This window comes from Triplophysa rosa, linkage group LG12 (genome assembly GCF_024868665.1).
Source record: "Triplophysa rosa linkage group LG12, Trosa_1v2, whole genome shotgun sequence".
In the NCBI taxonomy this organism is placed as follows: Eukaryota; Metazoa; Chordata; class Actinopteri; order Cypriniformes; family Nemacheilidae; genus Triplophysa; species Triplophysa rosa.
Genome location: NC_079901.1, coordinates 16,216,226 through 16,240,146, shown reverse-complemented (window position 1 = coordinate 16,240,146; position 23,921 = coordinate 16,216,226). Strand labels below are relative to the sequence as shown.

At 37.8% G+C, this 23,921-nt stretch overlaps 1 protein-coding gene across 1 annotated transcript; it reads right to left on the bottom strand.

Moving 5' to 3' along the window:
• Positions 1–1,592: 1,592 nt before the first annotated feature.
• Positions 1,593–21,426, bottom strand: pard6a (par-6 family cell polarity regulator alpha). The gene is made up of 3 exons (XM_057348276.1): positions 21,200–21,426; positions 18,658–18,880; positions 1,593–4,945 (listed from the first exon to the last, which is right to left on the bottom strand). Exons 1-3 carry the CDS (start codon positions 21,263–21,265, stop codon positions 4,053–4,055), a joined length of 1,182 nt encoding a protein of 393 aa, XP_057204259.1. The 5' UTR covers positions 21,266–21,426; the 3' UTR covers positions 1,593–4,052.
• Positions 21,427–23,921: the final 2,495 nt, after the last annotated feature.

Below are 23,921 nucleotides of genomic sequence, written 5' to 3'. Positions count from 1 at the left end.
CATGCACAGTATATACATTTAGGCATGTGTGTGTGTTTATTAAAGAAATCATTGTAATGCATTGTTTCATAGTTCATGAAGGTCAAAACTTTATGAAATATAGCCACATTTCTATTATTAATTAATTGTAAAGTAATATTTACTGGGAAATGTCACAGATTCAGTTAGAATTTTACAAAACAATGATATGTAAATTACGCATAATTTTAAATAGAATAAGTGCACAGGATTGGTGAGGTGAAGCATGTAGGTTATTGGTCTTTCTCAGAGGTTGTTCTCTTCAAGCACTGGACCTGGATAACCCTGATTTTCTCTTGGGGTTTACCATGAACTGGTTTGATTGAGAAGTTTGGATGCTGAAATAAATCTTTTTTTTTTTAGACCACCAGTGTAAGGTTTGTGCCACATCTGACCTAACAGTATTGGTGATTACCAAAATAATTTTTTGTTTCATAATTTACTGTCACAAGAAAGGCAGGAAAAATAGTAAGCGCTTTGTTTTTTATTTAGATGCCCACTTATACAAAAACAATGCCAGCGAGAATGCAAACTGTTATCAAGGTCAAAAGAGGCCATACAAAATATTATATTTTTATTTTGTGTGAGTAAAGACTAGTTGTTTATCATTTACCTAAAAATGACCATTTCTTTTTGTTTTAGACATGTTTTAAACAGGTTCCTAAAACATTCGTTTTCTCTTTAATGTGACAGGTGGTCTAATGCATTCGTTAAGCACCGTACAATAATCTCTACATATAGGCCTAATCATATCTGGACATTCTGGAACAAGAATGTTAATTTAGGTATCATAACAATAACTACATGCACATCAAACTTTTACATTTAGTGTGTTAAAAATAAGTTCTACAAACAGATTTCAAGCCTTTAGACTAATAGCTATGTGTAACTACTGAACACTTCAAAACACACCCTGCCATGTTCTTCAAGCCATGAGTAAACACAACATGTTCATGCTGAGGTAGACTGGTTTACGATATTTCTGTGCTACCAATATGCTTAGATCTTAAATAGGAAGTTTAATATGCAGTTTGCCTAATCGGGCATAAACAAAATGTCTGAAGTCTGTAATGTCATCAACAAAGACTAAAGCATATATACCTGAAATGACATGAAACGTATCCGACAACAGAGGGCGCCAATTCTCTATTCAGAACGCTGTAGATAGATGCTGCCTTTACTTTAGGCCTATCGTGGTAATGGTACATTATGCTGCATTATTGTCAGTTATCATTTAGGCTAAAGTCATAGTTTTTAAGCATGCGGACGTTTTGTGACCATACAATAGAAGTCAATGGGGTCTGTGTTGTTGGAACACCAATGTTCTTCAAAATGTGTTCTTCAGAAGTCATACAGGTTTAGAAAGATATCAAAGTGAGTAAATGATGAAAGAAGTTTCATTTTTGGGGTAAACTATCCCATGAAGTTGCGAGTATACCTGGCAGTAATGACTTTGTATTTCATTCATGCATTATGAAATGAAATATTTAACACAATTAGTGCAGTTTGCATAATTACAATTTTTTTTCAAAATTAGTCATTTTGGTTAAGAAAACAGACAAATAATTTTAAATACTTTTATTATCTTTATAGAACATTTTATAATCAGCATATAACATTCACAGTATTGTACACCTCGACCCATCTGATTATAATAAAAACACGAGCTTCTAAAGATTTCTTTTGTTCATGATACAGAGAAATAGAAACCTCCTCTCCAGAATTCTAATATACATACAAAAGTACAAGAATAAGAAAAATACTTTCCATATTTTACATGTATATAAAATGCTCTTTTTATAAAAGGCCTCCTAGTATACAAAAGTCTCCATCATTTAATATTTCTATTTATACATATACATTGACATACACACAAACACACACAAAAAAATGCTCATGTGGTATTATTGGTGCTCCGATCGTGTGCTGTTCTGTGTGTAGATCAAAACATTGTCTGTTTACGTATGAGAGAATATGCATCACTTCACTTTGTCCGGAAGAAACCCAGACCAGCACATCACTCTCGGCATTCTATCACCAAAAATCAACAATAAAACAGAATTAAATTAAATATCACGTCTCTCAAGGAGTCTCTTGCTTCAGGTTTCAAATCACCTTCAGGTTTTACTTGTCATTGACTGCTCATAACAATGTTGCTAAGAGTCGCTGGGTGTCAGTTTTACAGATGTTATGTCTAGACCTGTTTAAATAAACCGTGTTGTTGTTTAGACTCAAGGCTACTGTGGCTTTTGCAGCCTCATTTGCTGATCGAGTTGAACCATAAAACACTTCTGAGCCCATACCTTCAATCACACCCATCAAATGACATGTACAGATTTGCTTCCTGATTATTTTCACTGGCCCCTACCTATTTAAATCTTTAAATCTTCTTTAAAACTAAATAAATATATTAGTAACGTATTCACTTCACTTATGCCCAGAAATAGTTTTGCCTCAGCAGATCAGGACAGGACAAGTAAAAACCAAAAACAACGGCCTCCATCTAATGTGCATGGTTTGACAGACAGCATTTGAAACCCTGGAAGTCCTGAGGCAGGTATCTCCATAGTCTAAACAAGCATTCACCTGGGAAACCTTTGCCTAAAGCAGGTTCTTCCATGCTGAGGTCTGTTAAACATTAAAGAAACAATGTTTTGCTCCATTTCTGTAAGATTATACTGTAAAAATATGACTGAACACACACACAAAAAAATCCCCATGAAAGCCTCGCAGCTCAGGAGTGAATTGTGTGAAAAAGGTCCCAATGTGCAGAATTCTGGCCTTTCCAAACATGAAAGGAATTTCCTTTCTTTCTCACAGAAAAACAGAGTGCACACAGGAGAACCGGACAGACTGAGCCTATGAGAGGTCACGTTTTTTTCTGTATTTAAACATACAGATTCCTATTTTTCTGGAGGGGAGCAAAACAAAGCGAGAAACGCATTAAGCTGACATAAAAAGAGACAACATGTCCAAAGCTGTTTCTTAAAGGAACGGTTCAACCTTCAAAATAAAGTCATTATTTACATGCCCTCGTGCCATTTTAAACCTGTGAGATTGTCTTTCTTCTGCAGAACACAAAAGAAGATATTTACATGCACTGGTTTTGCATCCATATAATAGAAGTCAATGGGGACCAACGGTTTTTGGTAACCAACATTCTTCCAAATATCTTCGTTTGTGTTCTACATAAGAAAGAAAATCACACAGGTTTAAAATGACAACAGGGTGAGTGAATGATGCCGGAATTTTCCTTTTGAAGGAGACCTATTCCTCTAAAGCAGTAATTCAATTGCAACTGTGTGTGCGTTTTATGAAAATATTAGAAATGCAAATATTAAGGATGTGCCATCATGGTACATACACTGGCATTTGAATAAATGCACCGTGACAGCCGAGAGGGAAAATGTTTTTTCTGTGCCAAAGGCAGAGTGGTTTTAATGCTACGCTTCATTCACTGTCTCAGGTTCTACATACGGCCAGACATCAGAGATCTGAATGGATTGTGAGATGATACCCAATAACACCACTTTAAAATCATTATGTTGAACTGATTTTGAGGCCTACAGAAACCATGATGAGTATATATCAGTAAGAGGCTATATGAGCAACCATCCTCATCCATCATCATCATCACTGTTAAAGTGAGAGGAATCAAAAAAGTATTGGTATCACTTTCACCAGGTGATGCAATCCCCTCCCATCCTCTGAGATGTGCAAACATCAGGCATCCAGTAGTAGCTAGCGCACTTTATTCGCTGTGTTTGTGAGTTGACGGACATGTCCGTGCAGTCAGTGTGCGAGATGAATACGGTTGTCCGAACATAGACTAAGGCGAGATAAGTGGAGAGCCGTAAGGCACTTCCATAATGTGACAGTCACACAGCGGATTGTTTTCTTGTTCATGGAGTGTATTATGAACAGTGTGTTTTGTGACAGCAATAGCAGAAAATAACTTAATAAAATATACATTTCCTTCATTTTTTTGTCAATGTGCATGAAGTCGCAATAATGCGTCCTATTCTTTCATGAACTCACAACGTAATAAAGTTTCCATCCTCTCGCATGCTCTCCTGGCTGCTGCTCGTCTTGGTGGGGCTGCCGTTGTGTGTAGGCGTGGTCAGCGAGCTCAATGATGCCTTGCTGTCTGACAAAGAGCTGCTACTGGGCAAGGAAACACTTTGTGGGAGTGGCCTGTGCGTGAACGCTCCTGATGACAGGGCAGTACCGTGGCTGCCGTTGCCATTAGTCAGACGGTGTGGCATGTACGATCGCAGGTTGTCGTTCTCTAAAATGAGATCGGTATCGTCATCGCTATCTCCCTCGGCCACGCTGTTGCTGTATTGGCTAGCGTTCTGCCAGGCGGGACTGGGGGCGGAGTCGTGGGAGAGGGCGGAGCCTACCGAGCCAACTGAACTGTTGCCCGCCGAGGTTTTACTCGCACGATGCATGGTGTTGTTCCGCTGATTGACAGGTTTCACCGTAAGTATTAAGTTGTGACTATTGGCGACCATCATGTCGGTGACTTGATCTAGTGATTTCCCTGCCACGTCGATACAGTTTACCTCCAGGATCTCATCGTTTACTCCCAGTAATCCCGTGCTTTCAGCCAGGCCGCCCTTTACGAGGCGTGAAATGAAGACACCTGGAACTTTCTCCACCCCTTGGGGAGTCACACGAACACTGACGCCGTCGCGGATGTAGAAGCCAAGAGGTTTGTGGGAGCCTTGTTTGTGCAAACGGACGCGCAGATGAGTCTCGGGCAAGATGTCCACGTCTATGATGGACGAGATCTGACGGAAATCCTGCGGAAGGCCGATGAGCAGCGTCGGTTTGGATTTCGACTGCTGGGATTGACGCAGACCTGCTAAGCCCTTTTTTCTTCGCTGAAGAGAGCCTGTAGGGAAGGGTATGGCGTCATCTTCATCTATAGAGGAGAAGAGAGAGAGAGGGAGATGACGGCATATACATACAAAAACATAGAAAAATACAAATACAAAAACCATAAAATTTGCATACATGCAATTTATAATTTGTAAGAACTTCTATGAAAATATCTATAAAAGTATATTTTATAAAAAATTATATGTAATATTATGTATTCAAACTTCCATCAAAATATATAAAAATATATTTTATAAAATTCTATTTAATATGATATATTTTGACTTCTATAAAAACAATCAATAAAAATATATAAAATAAAAATAGATTTAATATTCTATAATTTAATTTCTATTAAAAATATATTTTATAAAAATATATTTACTATTGTATATTTTGACATCTATTAAAAAATCTACAAAAATATATCAAATATATCTCATATATATTAATATATTTTATTTAATAAAAATACTACTATACAAATCTATAAATATATTTCATAAAAATAAGTTTAATATAATATATTTTACTTTTTAAAAATACTTCTAGAATAATACATAAAAATATATATTTTTAATTTCTATAAACAAAATATATAAAAAAATATTCAATATTATATAATTTAACTTGTTTAAAGATCTAAAGATATATTTTAATATAACATATTTTATTAGATAAAAATACTACTATAAAAAAATCTATAAAAATATATTTAATATATATACAGTATACATTATATAAATATAACCTATTTTATAATCTCATAATCTTTTGACAATGTGTCATGTTATAAAATTACTTCTTCTTATAAGTGGTATATACACCTCAGTTTGCTTAAACAGTTTTTTAGGTTCTACAGAAACAAAAATGACACTTTAAATCAGCTTTTATCTCCTTCCATCTAATTCCTTCAGTCATAAAAAGCAGACAGCGCCAGCCCCCACAACTCCACACAAACTCACAGTTTGTCCAGCAAATTCAAAGAGAGATTTACTGTGCATACTGCAGTTCACTGGCATAAAATACTGTTGCCTGTTACTAGAAATGAATGCAGACTGATCTACAAAGAGCTTCGCTGTCTTTTACCATCTGTCAGTGACCTCATTTACGCAACTATAAATCATTTTTAGATCCTTTATTTTCAATGTCCTCTGAACCGATTCAGTATGATATTGAAGAATGTTTATATCAAGCATATGACATAGAATAATAGAGGACAACTGGAGTGGCATAAATGGATGGATGCACAAACAACGACTATAATAAATCTGTCCAAGGCCCTTGGAATAGGTCGAGGGTCACAAGACTGAATCAGATTAAAGGCAGATTTAATCAAAGCCTCTCTACTAATACATTATATTCACCCAAAACATTCAAACAATCACAGCGGATGCATTTGATGGCAAAAACAAGACTTCTTTAAACCGATAGACAGGAGAAACTGGATCTGAGATACTGGAATGTGGTGGGAGGTAATGCGTCAGTGGTGAAAGTGAATGTTTTTGGTTATTTTGAAAACAGCAGCAGGGGTTTCGAGCGCACATTTTTTTTTGTGATCATGAGAGCACAGCCTGCTGGGAGTAGAAATATCAGGAAGTCATCAACACCTTCCCTTCAGTCTGCTGACTAACATTAAACTGCGGGTGTGTGATTAGATTTTGTGAAGTGTGCATTTCTAAAGCCAAATAAGAAACACAGAAAGCTGGTGCTTGCCTGTCCAAAATGGCCGATCGGGTGTTTGCCACAAAGTTGATGTGTGGATGCTAATATGTTCCGACGGATCTTACAATCTCAAACAACATATTATTGATTTCAAACCATCTGTGCAGAGATCTCAAAATAAGGGATTAAATGAATTTGACTGTTAGACTTCTCTTTTTAGAATTCTCTGTACTATAGATTAACAGCTCACATCTAATAAATCATCACTGGACCCCAGGGGTCTGCTGGGTAATGAACTCTGACCCCTGTGCTCATATGGAGGGTCGCGTGCAGCGGATGATGACACAGGACAGCAGACAAAGACAAAATGTGGCACAAATCAAAGTGTGTGTTTGTATGACCCCCATATTTAATTGATATAAAAGAGTTATTTTAAAACCTAGATTGTTCATTTGATCTCACTGGCTTCAAATGGGTGTTTGTAAAAGCTTTTAGTCTAAATTAAGCATATATAGTATGCAAAAGTTGTACATTAGTACATTAGAGTGCCTGGACCCCTACAGAGAGCAAGGCAGCTTTCATTATTAAACCAGCTCAAAGCTGGAGACGAAGAGAGACGGGCCAGACGGGGTACCCAGAGTGGGTGTGTGGGAGTCAGACAGGCGGGTCAGAGATGGAGCTTGCCTTAGGGTCACATATTAATTTCCCACACTCCTTATGTGTTAAAGACAGCTACAGATCTAATGTTTGGGTGGTTACGGGTGTGTACATGGGGTATCTTGTAAACAACACTATCCCAATTAGTGAAATGGAATGATGTATTGCTTTCGAGATCAGAGGCTAATGCATTTAGCTCTCAAGACCGATTAAGATATACCATCTCCGATCTCACCCTCACACACAGATGTTCAAATAAACCCCTGTCTAAACTGAGATTCAATCCCCCACAGCAACAGTGCATCTCAAACCATTAATCACTTAACCTGTGTGTCAAATAACCACACAATACAAGTAATCAAATGACCCCACTTATATCCAGTACGTTTCCACAGCAACCTCGCATTACTGCTGCAAACCTGCCAGATGAGTGTTGTGAGGGATTTTTGGTTTGGTCAGATTGCGATGCATTTTTAACTGTGACTGACGGTTGTAACAACGTTACTGAACCATTTATTTAGAAGATTGTATTACCAATAACTGCATGTAGTTCAGAAAGAGAAAGACTGTTTAAAAATCAGTTTAAAGGAATTAAAAGAACTAACTTATTTTTATTGTGATTATTTATACATTACGTAGTAAATATATTAAGTAGTTTTTAGGGCTGTCAAATGAATAATCGTGATTAATCGCATCCAGAATAAAGGTTTGAATGTAAAAATGTTTACATAATATATATCTGTGTACTGTGCATATTAATTTTGTATTTATAAAGACAAAACATACACACACTCGTCTATACATTTTAAATGTATTCATTTATATTTACCAATAATTGAAATTGTAAATAAAAGTTTATTAATAGTTATATTTTATATTTTTCTTAAATATATGCATTTATGTGTATGTGTTTATAAATACAAAATTAATATGCACAGAACACCAGCATATATTATGTAAACACAAACTTTTATTATGGATGCGATTAATCACGATTAATCGTTTGACAGCCCTAGATAATAAAAAAAACAGTTGTTTCATTGTCAACCAAGAATGAAAGACAAAGGGATAGTTCACAAAAATGAAAATTCTCGCATCGTTTACTCACCCTCACGTCATTCTAAACGTGTATGACTTTCCATTATGGAAGTCAATATTGACACAAAACCACAGACATTTCTCAAAATATCTTTTGCGTTTCACAGAGAAAGAGTCATATAAAGGTTTTGAATGAGATGAGGGTGAATAAACGATGACAGTTTTTATTTTTGGGTGAACCATCCCTTTAACTGTTTAATAAGCAAGAATTTAATTTAATAAACGCTTCCTTCGGTAAAAACTTTGTCACTTAATCAGACTGATAACTTGTGAATTCATGGGTCTTTATGAATGATTCATTAAATTAACAAGCATTTTGTTTGTGAATTACACCACACAACTGAAAGCAGCCTGCAAAGATGCATCTTCCCATTCTTTTGCAGCAAAATGCCTTTTTATCTTATCAAATTCAAATCATACTGCAAACTCACAACTCTGGTAAAACATTGTTTTGGTATATTTCAGAGCAAACATCTAGTCTAAACAACAGTGAAAGGTGCATTGCCAATCCAATATCTGACTGTAGCAAAAGTCTTTCACGAGCACATGAAAAATACAATAAAAACATCAAAACGTCCTGCCAGGCGTCTAAGGCCCAGGGGCACAGACTGAGCTTAGTTTTGTGAACATTGCTCTCTGGATTACAAAAATACAGAGAGACTTTAGAGATTTCCACTCCTCTCACAGCATACTGTTCTCAACATCTGTGTCTGCAGACTAGACGCAAACCCAACCAAATAAATAACTCCGACTTGGTCATCATAGTCATGGAAATTATTGTGTTTATTGTACTAATTAACTCACTCTCTTTTATACAGTTGTTTCTGCCACAGTCAAGTCTACAATAACAATAAAGAGTCAATAAAGTCTTGTGAGTTTCACAGCATTTGATACCAAAATGTCAAACCAAGTGACTTCTGCAAAGAAATTAAAGGAACAGTTCACCACAAAATGAAAATTCACTTATAATTAGGGCTGCATAACGATTAATCGCGACTAATCGTTTGCAGAATAAATGTTTTTGTTTACATAATATATGTTGGTGTACTGCGTATGACAATTATGTATATATAAATACACGTACATGCATGTACTGTATATAATTAAGAAATATGTAACTTTAGATATGTTTTATATTGATATATATAATTTATATTATATATAAATATTAAATATATTTTTTCTTAAAATCATGCATCCATGTGTGTGTATTTATAAATACATAATTATCACACACAGTACACCAACATATATTATGTAAACAACAACTTTTATTCTGCAAACGATTACTTATAATTGATGCCTCTTCCTAGCTTTGAGTTAAAGAATGTTGCTGTTTGAAGACGATCAACAGACAAAAAGAATTTGTATAGGTACACCTGGGATGGGGTGAGAAAATTATGAGAATTTTCCTTTTTCTCAGCAAACTTTCCCTTTAACAAAGAGAACTAAATTCATTTGACTCTGTCATCATCTAACCAGCTGGTTTTTTCGTGGATGTATGAAGTTCCTCTGCTCTCGCATGCGTTTTGTATAAGATAGACAACTCTAGAAAACAAGAACACTTCAACAAAACCTAATTTCTCGTCACTCCACGATCAGACTCATTATTTCCTCTCAGGTTCCTCAGTGAAGATTATTATTGTAGAACAGGATAGCTTATTGACTCTGACACAAGCACCAGGCAGTGTGTTTTGTTAGTATAGGGTAGCTTATTTGCCCAGCGTTAACACCTAATAATGTGATGTTATGGCAAGGCTGGACAGCTTATTGACTGCGACCCTACACAGCACATGGGTGGGTTATTAGTGCAGTCATATATCATGAATGACTGTAGAGCGAGTCTCTCACCAGCAGGGAACAGCTGCTTTATGTTTGACTGTGCTCATGACATGATACTGGTCCTGTATCTAATATACACAATTTATCTGCTGTCAATCAATGACATTTCTCATTAGTTCAATGTGTGAATTCTGACATTATACTGCATACTATTGATGTTTTCATTTGCTTAATTGGTAGTAATTGGTCAACTCAGCAGAGTACTGGCGAACCTTATTGACCAATTTACATGTGGTCTGGTCTTCAAAAGCGTCCCTTCGGACAATGTTTTCTCTGTCAGTCTCTCTGTTGGCTGGAGACCGGTACAGAGCACAGGTGGACAAGCTTGTCAAGATGAATAAAACAGGATGACAGCTGAAGAGCAGCTGCTGTTGGCCAGAGAGAATCAGACACCTGACGCTGTTAGAGGGAAGCAGGTGACATGGCTACATCAGATGTGCGTTCACGCAGAACTTGTCTACCTTTCTCTGCCGAGTCTGGATCTCATTACCTTTATGGCGTAGTGGGAGATGTCTCTTATGGTTTTGGCCAAAAAGAAATAATTTCACATTTTGTTTTAGTTATCGTACTGTATTGTAAATCAATATTTTACAAAATTACTTCCAATATCACTTGTTACGATGTTATTATCCATTATGAATTTAGGATGCGAGCTTAGTTCTGCTTCCGATCCACTTCCTCTTCTTGCCCATCACTCAACAATTCAAAAGCACATTTTATGGATCTGTTTGGGTGTGGCCGTCTACGCGGGTTTACACACGGACACGTGATGCGTGTGCTTGGTTCTGACTGTCTGACCTCATCCTCTGTTACTACCATCTGGAGACTAACCCTCAGCCATATGGTGTTCACAGTAATGGCAATCCTCAACGACACTGTCAAACGTGAACAAGAGTTTAAGATCTGAAGACCTGAGACTGAACAATGAAAAACTCACATTCTTGAGGCTAATAAACACTATGTTTCACACATACATGCTTCTATTCAGTCTTGTAATGCAGGTGTAAATGCACTGTTTCTGTGTTCTGTCAGATTTTAATGCTTTTAATGTGGTTTAGTTCCATTGGGATTACATCATCGACTGATGAGAGCTGGAAGTAATCCCAAATGATTCATACCAACATAAAAGCGTGCATATCGCTGCTGTCCTTCTGAAACCTCGTATCTCCACATTTCATCATTTTAATTTTTTGCCATAAATTATTATTATTAGTCACCCTTTACGTCACTGGGTTTTGCAAATATCTAATCAATAAAAAGTATTAAAAAGTGCTTGTCAACTTTGACAACACAGTATTTAATAATTTATTCAATTATTTCAATTCTTGAAAAACAGCCAATTTGGACATACAAGGTTTCAGACGGACAGCGACGATATCTGACAGCCGTTTAAAAGTCTTAAGAGATGAATTAAAATACATGATAAAAATGCACACTGTACCTTTAATGTACAGCAAGTCACTTTGGATAAAAGCGTCAGCCAAATGCATGAATGTAATGTGAAATATTATATAATAAAGCAAGTTTCATGCAATTTGAAAAAAAAAGAACATAAAAACATTAACTAACAGTTTACATCCAAGCATTTTTATTTATTCTTTTCTTAAAAAGGAACAATGCACATTACTTAACATAGATATTTAGATCCAATATGTAAATATGACATATTCAGCTATACAAGCACATTTTCATGGCAGGTTGATGGTTAAAAAAAGGTCAATAAGTACATAAAACACTTAAGAATCTTGTAAAATCAGATTCAGCAGACATATTTTGTAAGACATCAGCAACTGCATTAATGTAAAATGGCCTCATGGTCACCTTGTGTTCATGTATCAGCATTTTACAAAAGGCTTCAAACTCCAGTCACCCAATAAAACTGTAATAAGTTTTAAAAATATGGAACTGCATGTAAACACACTGAACCTGAATTTAAATTCCTTGCCAAAAACACCTGCTCAGAGATCAACCAGCTTTTGTTTTACGCCCACATGTTTTGAAAATGGGATTGTAAATTCTCGCACTCGAACAAAGCCTCCATCTACGTTCACTTCCTCCCTGAATCAATGAGGAAATACAGGTTCTGCTTCCTAATTCTCCCCCTCCCCCGTGACATCGCTGCAAAATATTCTTCACTACTCATATGTTCACCTGTGTTCTCCTCATCTTGTACGTTTAGATCATTTCTGTAGTTGTCTGCACTGCTACATGTCAGGCTAAATATAAAGAACGAAAAACAGCTATTCCCAGCTCATCCTCTCCACAATCCACATGTCAACAATTGTCAGCTCGAGCATTCTTTGTGTTTTACACACACATTCCCATTTTGAGCACAATTTTTGTGCTCAGCTTGCATACTGTATACATATTTATCTGAGACACATTTAGGCACAGAGTACAAATAACAGTAAGACAGTACAGTAGGCGTGACCCATCAACCATTTTTCATATCACGCGATTTCGAAACCTCACTCACAAATGGCACTAATAATAACCTCAGAATGACAAAACATGCGTGCCTCATGTAGGGAGTGGTGCGTAAGGCCAATATCAAAGACCCGGTCTAAGATTAGCCACAACCAGTTTAACAAGTACACAGTTTAAATGAGAGCAATGTCATCCCAGTCACAGAGTCTCTTTTTATCTCTTTTTCCATCCGAGCTCCAGAGTTTCTCTTTTCCTCTGTTATTCTCTACACAGTACCTTCCATTTCTATGGTTGTCATGGTGATTGGCAGTATGATACCGCACCTGTGGAGCAGACCGGTCTGCCCAACTCAAACCCGCCTTTGTTCTTTGATTTGCCCTCCAATTGCTTTTGGCTGACAGGTCAGTCGTCAATGGGTTGCAAGGACAAAACATACAGTGTGTCTACTGTAAAAAATATTCATTTGTAATTATTGATGTGTTTACAGTATCCGTACCGTAATAGATGTACTTTAATAAAGTTTGGCTTTTTTAAAGCGGTAGTTCACCCAAAAATGAAAGTTCTGTCATAATTTACTCACCCTCTTGTTATTTCAAACCTGTATGACTTTCTTTCTTCAGCAGATATTTTGAAAATGGGTAACCCAACATCATTGGCCCCATTGACGTTTATTGTAGACACAAAACCACGGAGATATTTCTGAGCTTATCTTCTCGTGTCATTCCAAACCTGAAAGCCATACAGGTTTGGAATGACACAAGGGTGAAGAAATGATGCAAAATTATTGAGTCAACTACTACTTCTGGGTGACAAACTTCAAGGCAATTAAAGGGTTACCTAAAAATCCTGTCATTATTTACTCTGTTATTGTTGCTTTCTATGGAACCCAAAAATATTTTTAGAAGAAACTTCACATATCAATTGTTCTATAAAACAACAATGTATAGTGGTCACAGGTGTAAAGTTCCAAAAAAGGAGTTTATGACCTCAGAAGACTGCAAATATTGCACAAGATATGGACCGTTTTTATGATGCTTCAATGACAGTATCTACATCTTGACAGCTGTGGTGCCCAAATATTGGTCCATGTATGAAGAACAATTTTTATCTCGCTTTATGGTAAAATGATTTAGATTTTTGTAAACTATTCCATTAAAAGCCCATAATCAGGAAACCAAGACAATCTGATAACTGTGAAACAATAGAAAACCTAGACAGCTTTGGTTAAAAAGCAAATCAATATGCCCCAATACCCTACTCCCCCTCCTTATCTTCTTTTTTCTCCACCACACAGGAATTGAATGCTTTGGTGTTAGGATGATGTTTCCATATCATCCGTGATGTCAAAACAAAAACAGCATGCTAGGAGCATGTTACACCGACATGCCATTCAGATCACCCTATGCACTATACATAGCATACTCATTAAGCATAGACAAGTGCAGGCATGAGAACACACACACACACACACACACACACACACACACACACACACACACACACACACACACACACAAAACACAAAACACGGGCCCCAGGGTGCAGAACAGCTGCTGAATACTGAGATCACTGTGCACAGACAGAATGGGCATGGTTGGAAACATCTTTCCCATTCTACCACTTCTATGTAACCCATTATAGCCAATGGGATTTACACCTGAATGCCACATACAATCTTCCTCAATTATTAGCCAAAACCACACTTTAATGCGCTAAAGTCTTTCAACCAAAATGGGAATAGCGAGTTCTTTTCTCACAAGAGGCTTCTGCCTATACAGTAGATGTGACCGGTTTCTAATGAGGCGCATAGTTTTTCTTCAATACCACCACTCACAAACACAGCCTCCGCTGTACACCCCTGAGACATGACAGCTACAAATAATATCTCTTGGCTCTGGGGTCTTTCTTGAAGTGTCTGTCTTCTTATTAAGCCATGTGCTCTCAGCATGGGGAGAAAATCTATGGAGTTGAGAGATAGTTGAAAGCCCTCCTCTCTTTGAAACACTTCAGTCCTCCATCTTTATCACTTTCTTGATGTGTCAGCTCTGCCATTGTAGCTGAGAAGAGTGTGGACAATCTTTACATGCACCAATCTACAATTGTTTAGACAAAATGCCAATTAATTCATGTAAATGTCACTGCGTCCTCACTCGTTCTCATCTCATAAAGCTGTGTTTCTCATCAAATTTTACTGATGTTAAACTAAAGCTTATTGAGCCAAATCTATTTACAGGATGTACAGTGATGTCTCCCAACAAATATTTATAAAAATCATATAAACTCTATTATTAACAAACCCACCCCATCAAGAAATAAAAAAGTGAATGTAATACAAGATTAGGTATTACATAATGTAATATAAGGTCTGCGTTTTGTAATATATTACACCTAATCTAAATTCTGTTCTACTTTAATCTAAATTTATTTTAAAATAACCCCAAATTTCATTAAAATTATGCTCCCCCATCAAGGTTTTGTCAAACTGGTCCCCATCTGCCCAGCAAACACTCAATGCGATGAGCTCATGCTAAAAGCCAGATCAATCTGTCTCAATGCCCTGTTCAGACTCAGTCTAAAAGCCCTGGTCAGAGATATCCGGGTGGGGTCGGGATCTAATTAGGGACCTCTGATAATCCCACCAGCTCACGGGATACAAATTACAATACATCCTCATGTCCATCATTCCATGTACAAGCAGTCTGCTACATTTACATGAACCGTTTAGAATTCAAACCATCTCTGTTTGTTTTAAATGTTTATATTGTGTTACTGTTATTACTACAAATTTAGAAAAGAGTATTTTTAAACCCAAATAAAAAGTCAAGAATTGCGATTCATCTGCTTTAGATTTAAATAAAGATCATAATGTAGAACAATTGGTTCCATCGTTTTGCTTTTCTTGATGCGCCGTAAAACACATGCAAAAAGTATGTAAGCAGTCTGCTAAATGAATAAATGTCAAATGTTAATAAAGGCTGCGTGTCTATAACAGCTCTTCATCAGGGTGGACATTTCTGTACAAATACGCAGACAGAATTGCTTTGACGTATTTAAAAACACATTCCTAAGAACGTGTCTAGCCAGTTGATAGTTCCTGTTGTTTTGTTTCTTCTGTTGAAAAAAACGTATCAAGCATTATAAAATGATATCAAATACAACGCCAACATATGAACTGCATAAACTGCGTAATGTTAATCTCTTGTATAAAAAAACAGTTACTTGTAACAACCTTCCATATAAGGATATCCATACAATGGTCCCAAAAAGTATTTGGATATTGCAGTCACACTTATTGGGTTGTCTTTGCACTATAATATAAATAAGTATTAAACCAGAGGAGATTTAAATGAGAATTGTGGTAAATCTACTGTATAATAGCAGCATACCAAGCATTAACGCTAGAAGCTAACATTGTGCTAAAGCCAGACTTCAAACACAGATACAGTATATAAAAGAACGAGCTGACAACAACAAAATAAAGCCATTACAGCAAATAAATGACATTTCTCCCACAGAGCAGATGAAGCTGTAATCTACTGACAGCTCCCCCCTCCTCCAAACACTGCCCGGCTGCCACAGCAATAATCCCCCCCTCTGTAAACGTGCCCCCACCTTTCAAATTAAACAGAGCCACACTTTAAACCCAGAATTGTGCAGCAGGGTTTTGAGGTACTGGGGGAAGTTGGTACAAGGATTGGGAAGGGGGACTAATCTAAAACCCTTTAAAGTCTCTCAGCCACAAATAGCACGCATTTCATTTTCTCAAACTTGCAAGCATGCTGGAACACAAGACTCAAAGCTTGCGTGGACAACAAAGAAACACTTATCTACACAAACAAGATGTGAAATCCTAAAAAGTGTGTGGATAAAGTGAATGGGAGCAGGTACATTCTGGAGCATCTCTACACAACAAACTGTGTAAACAAATACACGACAGGAGTTGAGATTTTACCTTACTTGAGAAAATATTTTTTTTTACAAATAACATCATCTAAGCAATAGTCGGACTGTCTATTCTGTCTTTTGATTATACAGGAAACTGTTAAAATGTCAAATCACCTTAATTCCTGAAAGTCATTATGAAAAAAATGTGGTTTTACACATTCCAAGTCCCTTCCTTTTGTCGGCACGTAGTGCAAACTGATATTTCTGTAGGCAGCTTCTTGGCTTACTACCCATAATGCACCTCAGCCTCTGATGTTTGGCTCGGACAGATACCTGCTCTTCAAATGCAGTGTCTGGTGAATGAGTGTGTTGCTCTTCAACGTGTTGTTTGAAAATGCTGCAGTGGTTTCAGTTTTGGTCTGGTTAATGTACGCGCTGGATGTTATGTAACTTATTTGTTTTCATACTGATAACTGCATTACTCATATGCATCCCCATTCACATATACATGGCAGTATTGGTGTAATTAAGAACAAATATCCAGAGCCAATTACAGTAACAATTATGTTCATTCGTGCATCCCTGATTCATCACCAAAGGGCGTGTAAAAGGTTTGTCTGCACAAAACTGAACAGATATGAAGTTTCTCATTACGCCGTCTCCATTACTACATGTACACATAATGAGGTCCATCTGTTATGCAAATTAGGATTATGTAAAACCAAAGGATTATTTCTGTCTCTTTCCCACATAAAGTATTATCATAAAAGGTTTAACCTCTTTTCTACATTTTGTCTCTCTTATTTTCCTCTCTCTTTGTTTTATCTTGCCACATAGTGGAAATGATGTCTGAATAACCATATTCCATAAATCAAACAAGAGGCAACCCTACACACACATTTGTTTCCTCCCTGAAACAACTAACATTTTTGAAAACAACTCACCTTGCCTAGTTTTCATTAAAGACATCAGTTCCTGTTGTAATCCACCTGCCTTTGCACTGCATTCCTCACATTTGATATTTTCATCCAACCGTTCATCACAAACCAACACGGCTACACTTGTGCACCTGCATGTACGTGTGTGCACGCATGTGACAACTTCCTCAAATGAGGATCAAGACAACAAGCATCTATCTTTAGACTTTTTCCAACATAAAGTCCAAGGCTCTAACGCTAATACTTAAGAGATCATATCTTGCCATTATAAGGGGCAAGAGTACACTAAACAACAGTAGCCCATAATTGCAATTGCTAAATGAGGCTTAGTGTTCAGATACTACATTTTTATTCACATAGTTAAACACGAAATGCAATGTTAATCTGATTTAATCTCTTGCTAAATGAAATCGTTCCCCATTTAAATTACGACAGGCCTTTAAAACTCAGAACAATGGTGCTCAGTTCCTTTCGCAGTGGATTAGAACAGGTGGCGTAAACAAACAGAACAAAGAAATGAGGAAGAAAGATTTGACAACGCGAAAAACATTCGTAATAGAACATTTTCTCGATGCTGCGGTTCAGATTCAGCTTTGATAAACTCACTGTGATATGACATTAAGGATGATTAAGAAACAGGAGCTGGTGAAAATGATAAAGGAGCATATATACACACGACGAGAGAAAGAGAGAGAGCGAGAGATGAGGGTGTGGGCTCTGCACAGCTATCAGACTCAGCACCTCGGGGCTGGTACTGTGCCAGAACAGCCACGAAACTGAGATGGGCCTGACTGGCACCATCTAATGCTGCCACCCACCTATCCAAACATCTCATCACAACTGTCCTTGTGCACAACATCACACTGCCGAGGTGATTTTATACTCCCTCTGGAATAAGATAAGGTTAACGTCATATGCCAGCAAAAAATGATCCGTTTTGCAATCCTACATGCACATATCCGCTATGCTACATTGATTTCTCCACATGCACGATGAATACATTTCAACCAGAAGACTGTATCTAACCACAACACATCAATCTTCAGTGTCCTAGGCCTGACCTGACCTTGCTTACTTGGATGCTAAAGCTAAAATGTGTCATATATGCAATGCTAGCGGCATCACACCAAATTTCAAACACAATCTGTCCTCCACTGTTTGGACAAACAGCAGTTCCAAAGTTTGGCTCTAAAATCTTCAATCTTCAATCTCTTTGTGTCATACATACAGTTTAGCATCTTACCTCTCCTTTGAATGATAATCCGAAGCAGCGGATTGGCCGAGGACAGTGCTTTGTGGAAGTTGTCATCGTTGTTGATCGGAAGTAGATCTCCGTGGATGTCGGCATACCCCAGTAGCACATCCACACCTGGGATCCGATGAATGGTCTGCAGCAGCTGGTAGAATTCCTGGAAGCCTCCGGCTCCGTTTCTCTTCAGAGCGAACCGTCTGTACTCTGCCTCAAACTGAAGCACAACCACAATCACATTACACATACATGACGGAACATAACACAGGCTGTTAATGCACAGTACTCGGTTCTATAGATCAATCATGACTTTACCATTACAACCCAGTAAGATAAATGTGATTCTGTTTAAAGATTAACAACTCGAGATTTTTGGGAATAGTATTTTTGATTGTCGTGTTCAGTCGGCTTGGCTGAAATGGGAAAAAGCAATGCCGAGCAATTTCATTGGTTCCTTCTGCTGTATAGCCTTCTGATGTGCACTTGCTGCTTTACATTAAGGTTGAAAAAAGAGCAGCGAGGAACAAGGAAAGGGTCAATCTAATCAAGTACTCACATAAAGAGATGAGAACAGTGGCAATAAAAAGTCAAGCTTCTCCAGGACACATACATAGAGTGGATGGGGAATTCATCTCAAGAGCTCTCGTCACAGCTGAGCATACAGGACAAATTCTGTCTGATTGCTCAATTTATGAGAAAGAATTGCATTAGGCCAATGACTTCCTCTCCATAGTTAATGATGAAGAGTAAGTTATGAACTGGAAATGGAGAATATAACTAAAAATGAAAAGTGAGAGGTCATATTGTAAATTATTTGAATAAAGAGTAGTTCACTAGGTCTTAAAGGGTCTTAAAGAATCATGTGTCCATTCACAATTCAAATATATGTCTAAAGCTTTCGGAACGTCAAGAAAGGTGTCCATTGACTGTCATAGGCAACTTGTGTGTTTAATTCGTCAATACACCGAATGACCAAATTGAGCTATTATTCTATAATATACTGTACTTATTTTCCAAAAATGTCAGAAGCAAGGTCAAAAAAAGTTCATTTGAGATGTTATATGCGATCACCACGGTCACGTAGGCCATCACAAACGATCATACCTTTCATACTTTACCCATGATAACATGAGCTGCTTAAAAAATTACATCACCTCAACTCAAACCTTAAACCACTTGTTCTCTAAAAATGCCATTGCAATGAATAAGTGATAAATGGAGACAGAACCCTATCAAAAGCAGGAGCGAGAGAGATGCGAACAATTTCTTCCAATTTCCTCTCAGGAAGAGAAGAGTGTCACTAAACACTATACACTCCCTGTAATGAAAACCAGAACCTCATGCAGGAAAGCTGAAGCGATTAAATTAACCGGTTCGGGCAATAATAACAAAAAAGACACAAACGCTCAGCATTCTGCTCTTACTGCGATCCAAAGTTTCATTGGACTCTAACTAGATTTAGTTTTCCTTCTCTTTCGCACTCACAGATTTACTGCCTTCCTAATATTTTTCAACATAAAACACATCCTGCTCTGTTTGGCGGATTGTGGTTGATGTTTTTCCAGCTAGTACACACTGCAAGGGCACACTGACAACTCCAACACAACAGTGAAACAGGGAATGTGAGAAGAGTAAATGCAGCAAATATCTTAAAACATAAATAGAATAGGAAAATGATGGTTTTGTTATAGTTAAAGTTTAGTACCCATGGTTTTTGGCATATTGAGTACTATTTGTTTTACTACAAATATGGTCATGGTTGAACTGTGGATAATGTAGTAGGACAATGGTAAATTTGTGGTTACTTTGGTTATACTTCAAATAATTATGATTTCTGAAGTAAACTTGTGCTATAATATTCGTAAGGACAGTGTGTGTACATAGGAGTTTGTTTGTTGGGGTGGCTGTCAGATGGCAATACACAAAGTGTTCTCCTCCCACAAATTAGGTTTGTTTACACATCTGCACAAACTGAGATTTATTTATTGCTATGACATTTTAATGTAGACAACTGTCAAATACCGTTAATACAGGCAAAGCGTAACACTCAGCGTACACACCATAGACCAGCGGGTAAATCTAATACACAACTCAGCTAATATGATTCAAGTCTCTCAAATGAATCTTTATGATCTGATTATACCAGGACTGCGGGATTTGGCTCTTTGTTATTGGTAAGGAGCATGTAAATGACCCACAGGGCCCAATTGCCTCATTGCGCACGTCTGTATTTTGCACCGTCCCTCACGCTGCACCAGTAGCGCACATCACATCACGCAAACCGGACACAGAAACCAGCCCTGGTCCTAACTGTGCACCAGACAAACGCCTCCGAGTCTGACACAAACAAATCTGCCATCAGCACCATCAGCGTTTCTCTCTATGGGTGGATTAGTACACAAACACCCGCATTGATGTCCCGGTTAGCGCACGGAAAATGCGCCGCGCGTTTACGCGCACTCCCATGGAGCGCTGCGTAAACACCGGTGTTTACATACGCACGCTGTCAAACGCGATATTTACGGGATTGACTTACTTTGCTCTTCACCTCGACCACACTCTCCTCGTTTTTCAGCGGCGTCCTCTGATGATGCCGTGACATGTTTGCGGTGTATTCCCACGAGCGGTATCACGCGAGAGCGCCCCTATATACACTAGTAAGCGGCCGGTGGATCAGTCGATCGTTTGCGCAGCATGAGGAGGCTGACAGACGCAAACCGCAATACTGCTTCCCAAGCACGGACTGATTTGTTAGAGCCGTTCTCCCGGTTGTGGGCGGGACCAGGTGCTTTCAATAACAATGACGTCAGACGGTGCCGCCCCTAGAATGCGTGGGGGGTTGTGCGTAATGTCACATGTACTGTTATACCGATGTTGCTCTGACCTCCTGTAGGGTGGGATGTGAGAAAGATATGAATAAACGACAATATCAGATGATGTCATATACCCAGTACTGGAAAAGACGAGCTCGGGAACAGGAAACAGCAACATGTTTGTTTTGCGGTTGCTTCCCAACTTTGTGATGTTTTTGTCCCTGCTGGGCTGCTGTAGAAACGTTATCTCTCTCCCAGGTGTAAATCTGTCCACATGTGATGTTTCTCATGATATTGTGGCTATTTTTCTTTATGCCTCTTAGATCTGCGTTTATTTCAATGAATGATTTAATAGCAGACCTGCTATAATCAATACCATTACGCATGGGGATTCCGAGGAGAACGAACCTTTAGAAAAGTTTAGCACGCAGGGTGCTGAAAACGTCTTTGAAGTACTTAAAGAGAAACTGCACCTCAAAGTGAAAATTCTACATACTACTTACCCTTGTGTTGTTCTTTCTTTTATAGGGCACTAATGGAAGGGATATTTTGAGGATAGCTATTTTTAAGGGGTTGAACTTTTTGTGTCATTTGGAAGAAAGTCACGGAAATTTGGCAACACAGGATGGTGAGAAAAGAATGAAATACTTTTAGTAAGCCTTTGAGTGTAATGTTAACAGGTTCCAAAAATAACCCCCGGATAGAAAAACTGCTAACATAGTCCCATTTGAGTACAAAATATGACATCTACTAACTAAATGTTTGATTTGTTTCAATTTTTCTATCTTTTGGGGGTTCCTGTCATTTACTGCTGTGTGATGCCCACTGGTTTTCATTAAGCTTTTCATTTGTTTTCCTTGTTGTCTGTCCAGTTTTTCAGCCCTGCTCACCCTCTTTATGGGCCTCAGTCCAGCTCAGATGATGATAGAAAGCAGAAGAATGCAGGAATGTGGAGAGAGATGATAATCCTGCCGCACTCTTACTGGTTGCTCATCACAACATTGAGTACTTTGATCCACTCTGCATCTGGTGTGGGACCAACATTTTCCTGGAATATAGAGAAAAAACATATTTCTTTGAATGCATGCCTCGTTTTTTCACCTAGGTTTGTTTGATTCCCCCCCTAGAATATTTAGAAGTTGATTTAAAATGTAAAACTTTAAAAGTTGAAGATATTAAAACGACAAGTTTTTAAAAAAATATCTGATATCTGACCAAGTTCTCGCCTGACTGCATTGATAAAAAAGTATTTAACCTGTCAAACCAGATGTTTGTTAGATAAGTAGCCACTGAGCTGTAGGTCTGGTGACTCAGAACGTATAGCCTGAAAAACAGAAACTGGAACAGAATGTTAAGTTGTCCTCTCAATCATGACTCACTGTGGTTTTATATCATCACAGGAAGTGACATCACAGCAGGACAGGGGACTTGGATGCAGCGCCCATCCATATTGCTGCCACCAATTGCTGAAAGCCATGTGGTGAACCTGGTGTACATACAGTAGACACATTCGCAAGCAGATGGGGCTGTTTTGTGCCTCTGAGCTCTTACTATCTAAATACATTCACATTTTTTTGTATAACTAAAACTTTATGTATTTATCATGCAGAGCTGTGTGGGTTTAATTCAATTGCCTTGTAAAAGAGAGAAACACGTTTTTAACTGCTTAGGTGATGAATGCTTAAGAATGTGAGCTATTCAAAACGGCTCTGGTTAGTACAAACTGATAAGATATGAAATACTCCCATCACTGGTCTTCCTCGGACCTCATTTAACCAGGAAAAAAAGAGGCGAAACTCCACTTGAATTATCAGGAATCCGTTGAAGTGCTGTCATCTTGACCTGAGCACACGTTACTTTTCGGGGGAATTTCATGCGGTGGAAGTTGACTTGAAGTTTCTGTCAAAACAATCTGGTTATTTTCTAATCTTATCCTGCCTTCACGTGCTCTCGGAAATTCAACTTGGAAATATTTTATGGAACGGTGCTCTTTTAATGTTAGCAGATACTTGTCATGTTTTAATGCTACTAAATACATTTAATGTTACTAAATCAAGACGTTACCTCTGGGTTGAAGTGGGAATTATTGAGTTGCCGAGAGCACGTGAAGGCAGAAATAAAGTGTGCAAATGACACCTATTTAACTTAATGAATTTGAAGACTAATAGTAAAACATTGCTTTTAGGTTGGTTTAGAAAAGTGACATTGTGACAATAGGAAAAGGGCATCATCTTAACAGGACAGATCTCGTCTCATTATCTTGAACAGGTGCTCCTACCTCAACCGTGTCGGCTGAATGGACAAACATGCCAAGCATACCTGTCTGGAATTACAAGAATTTCTCTATTCTCGAACCACACGTTAAGTTGTTCACTTCTGATATTTATATCCTATGAGCATTCACACAAAAGAGCATTGAAATAATAGCACAAATAATGGCGATCT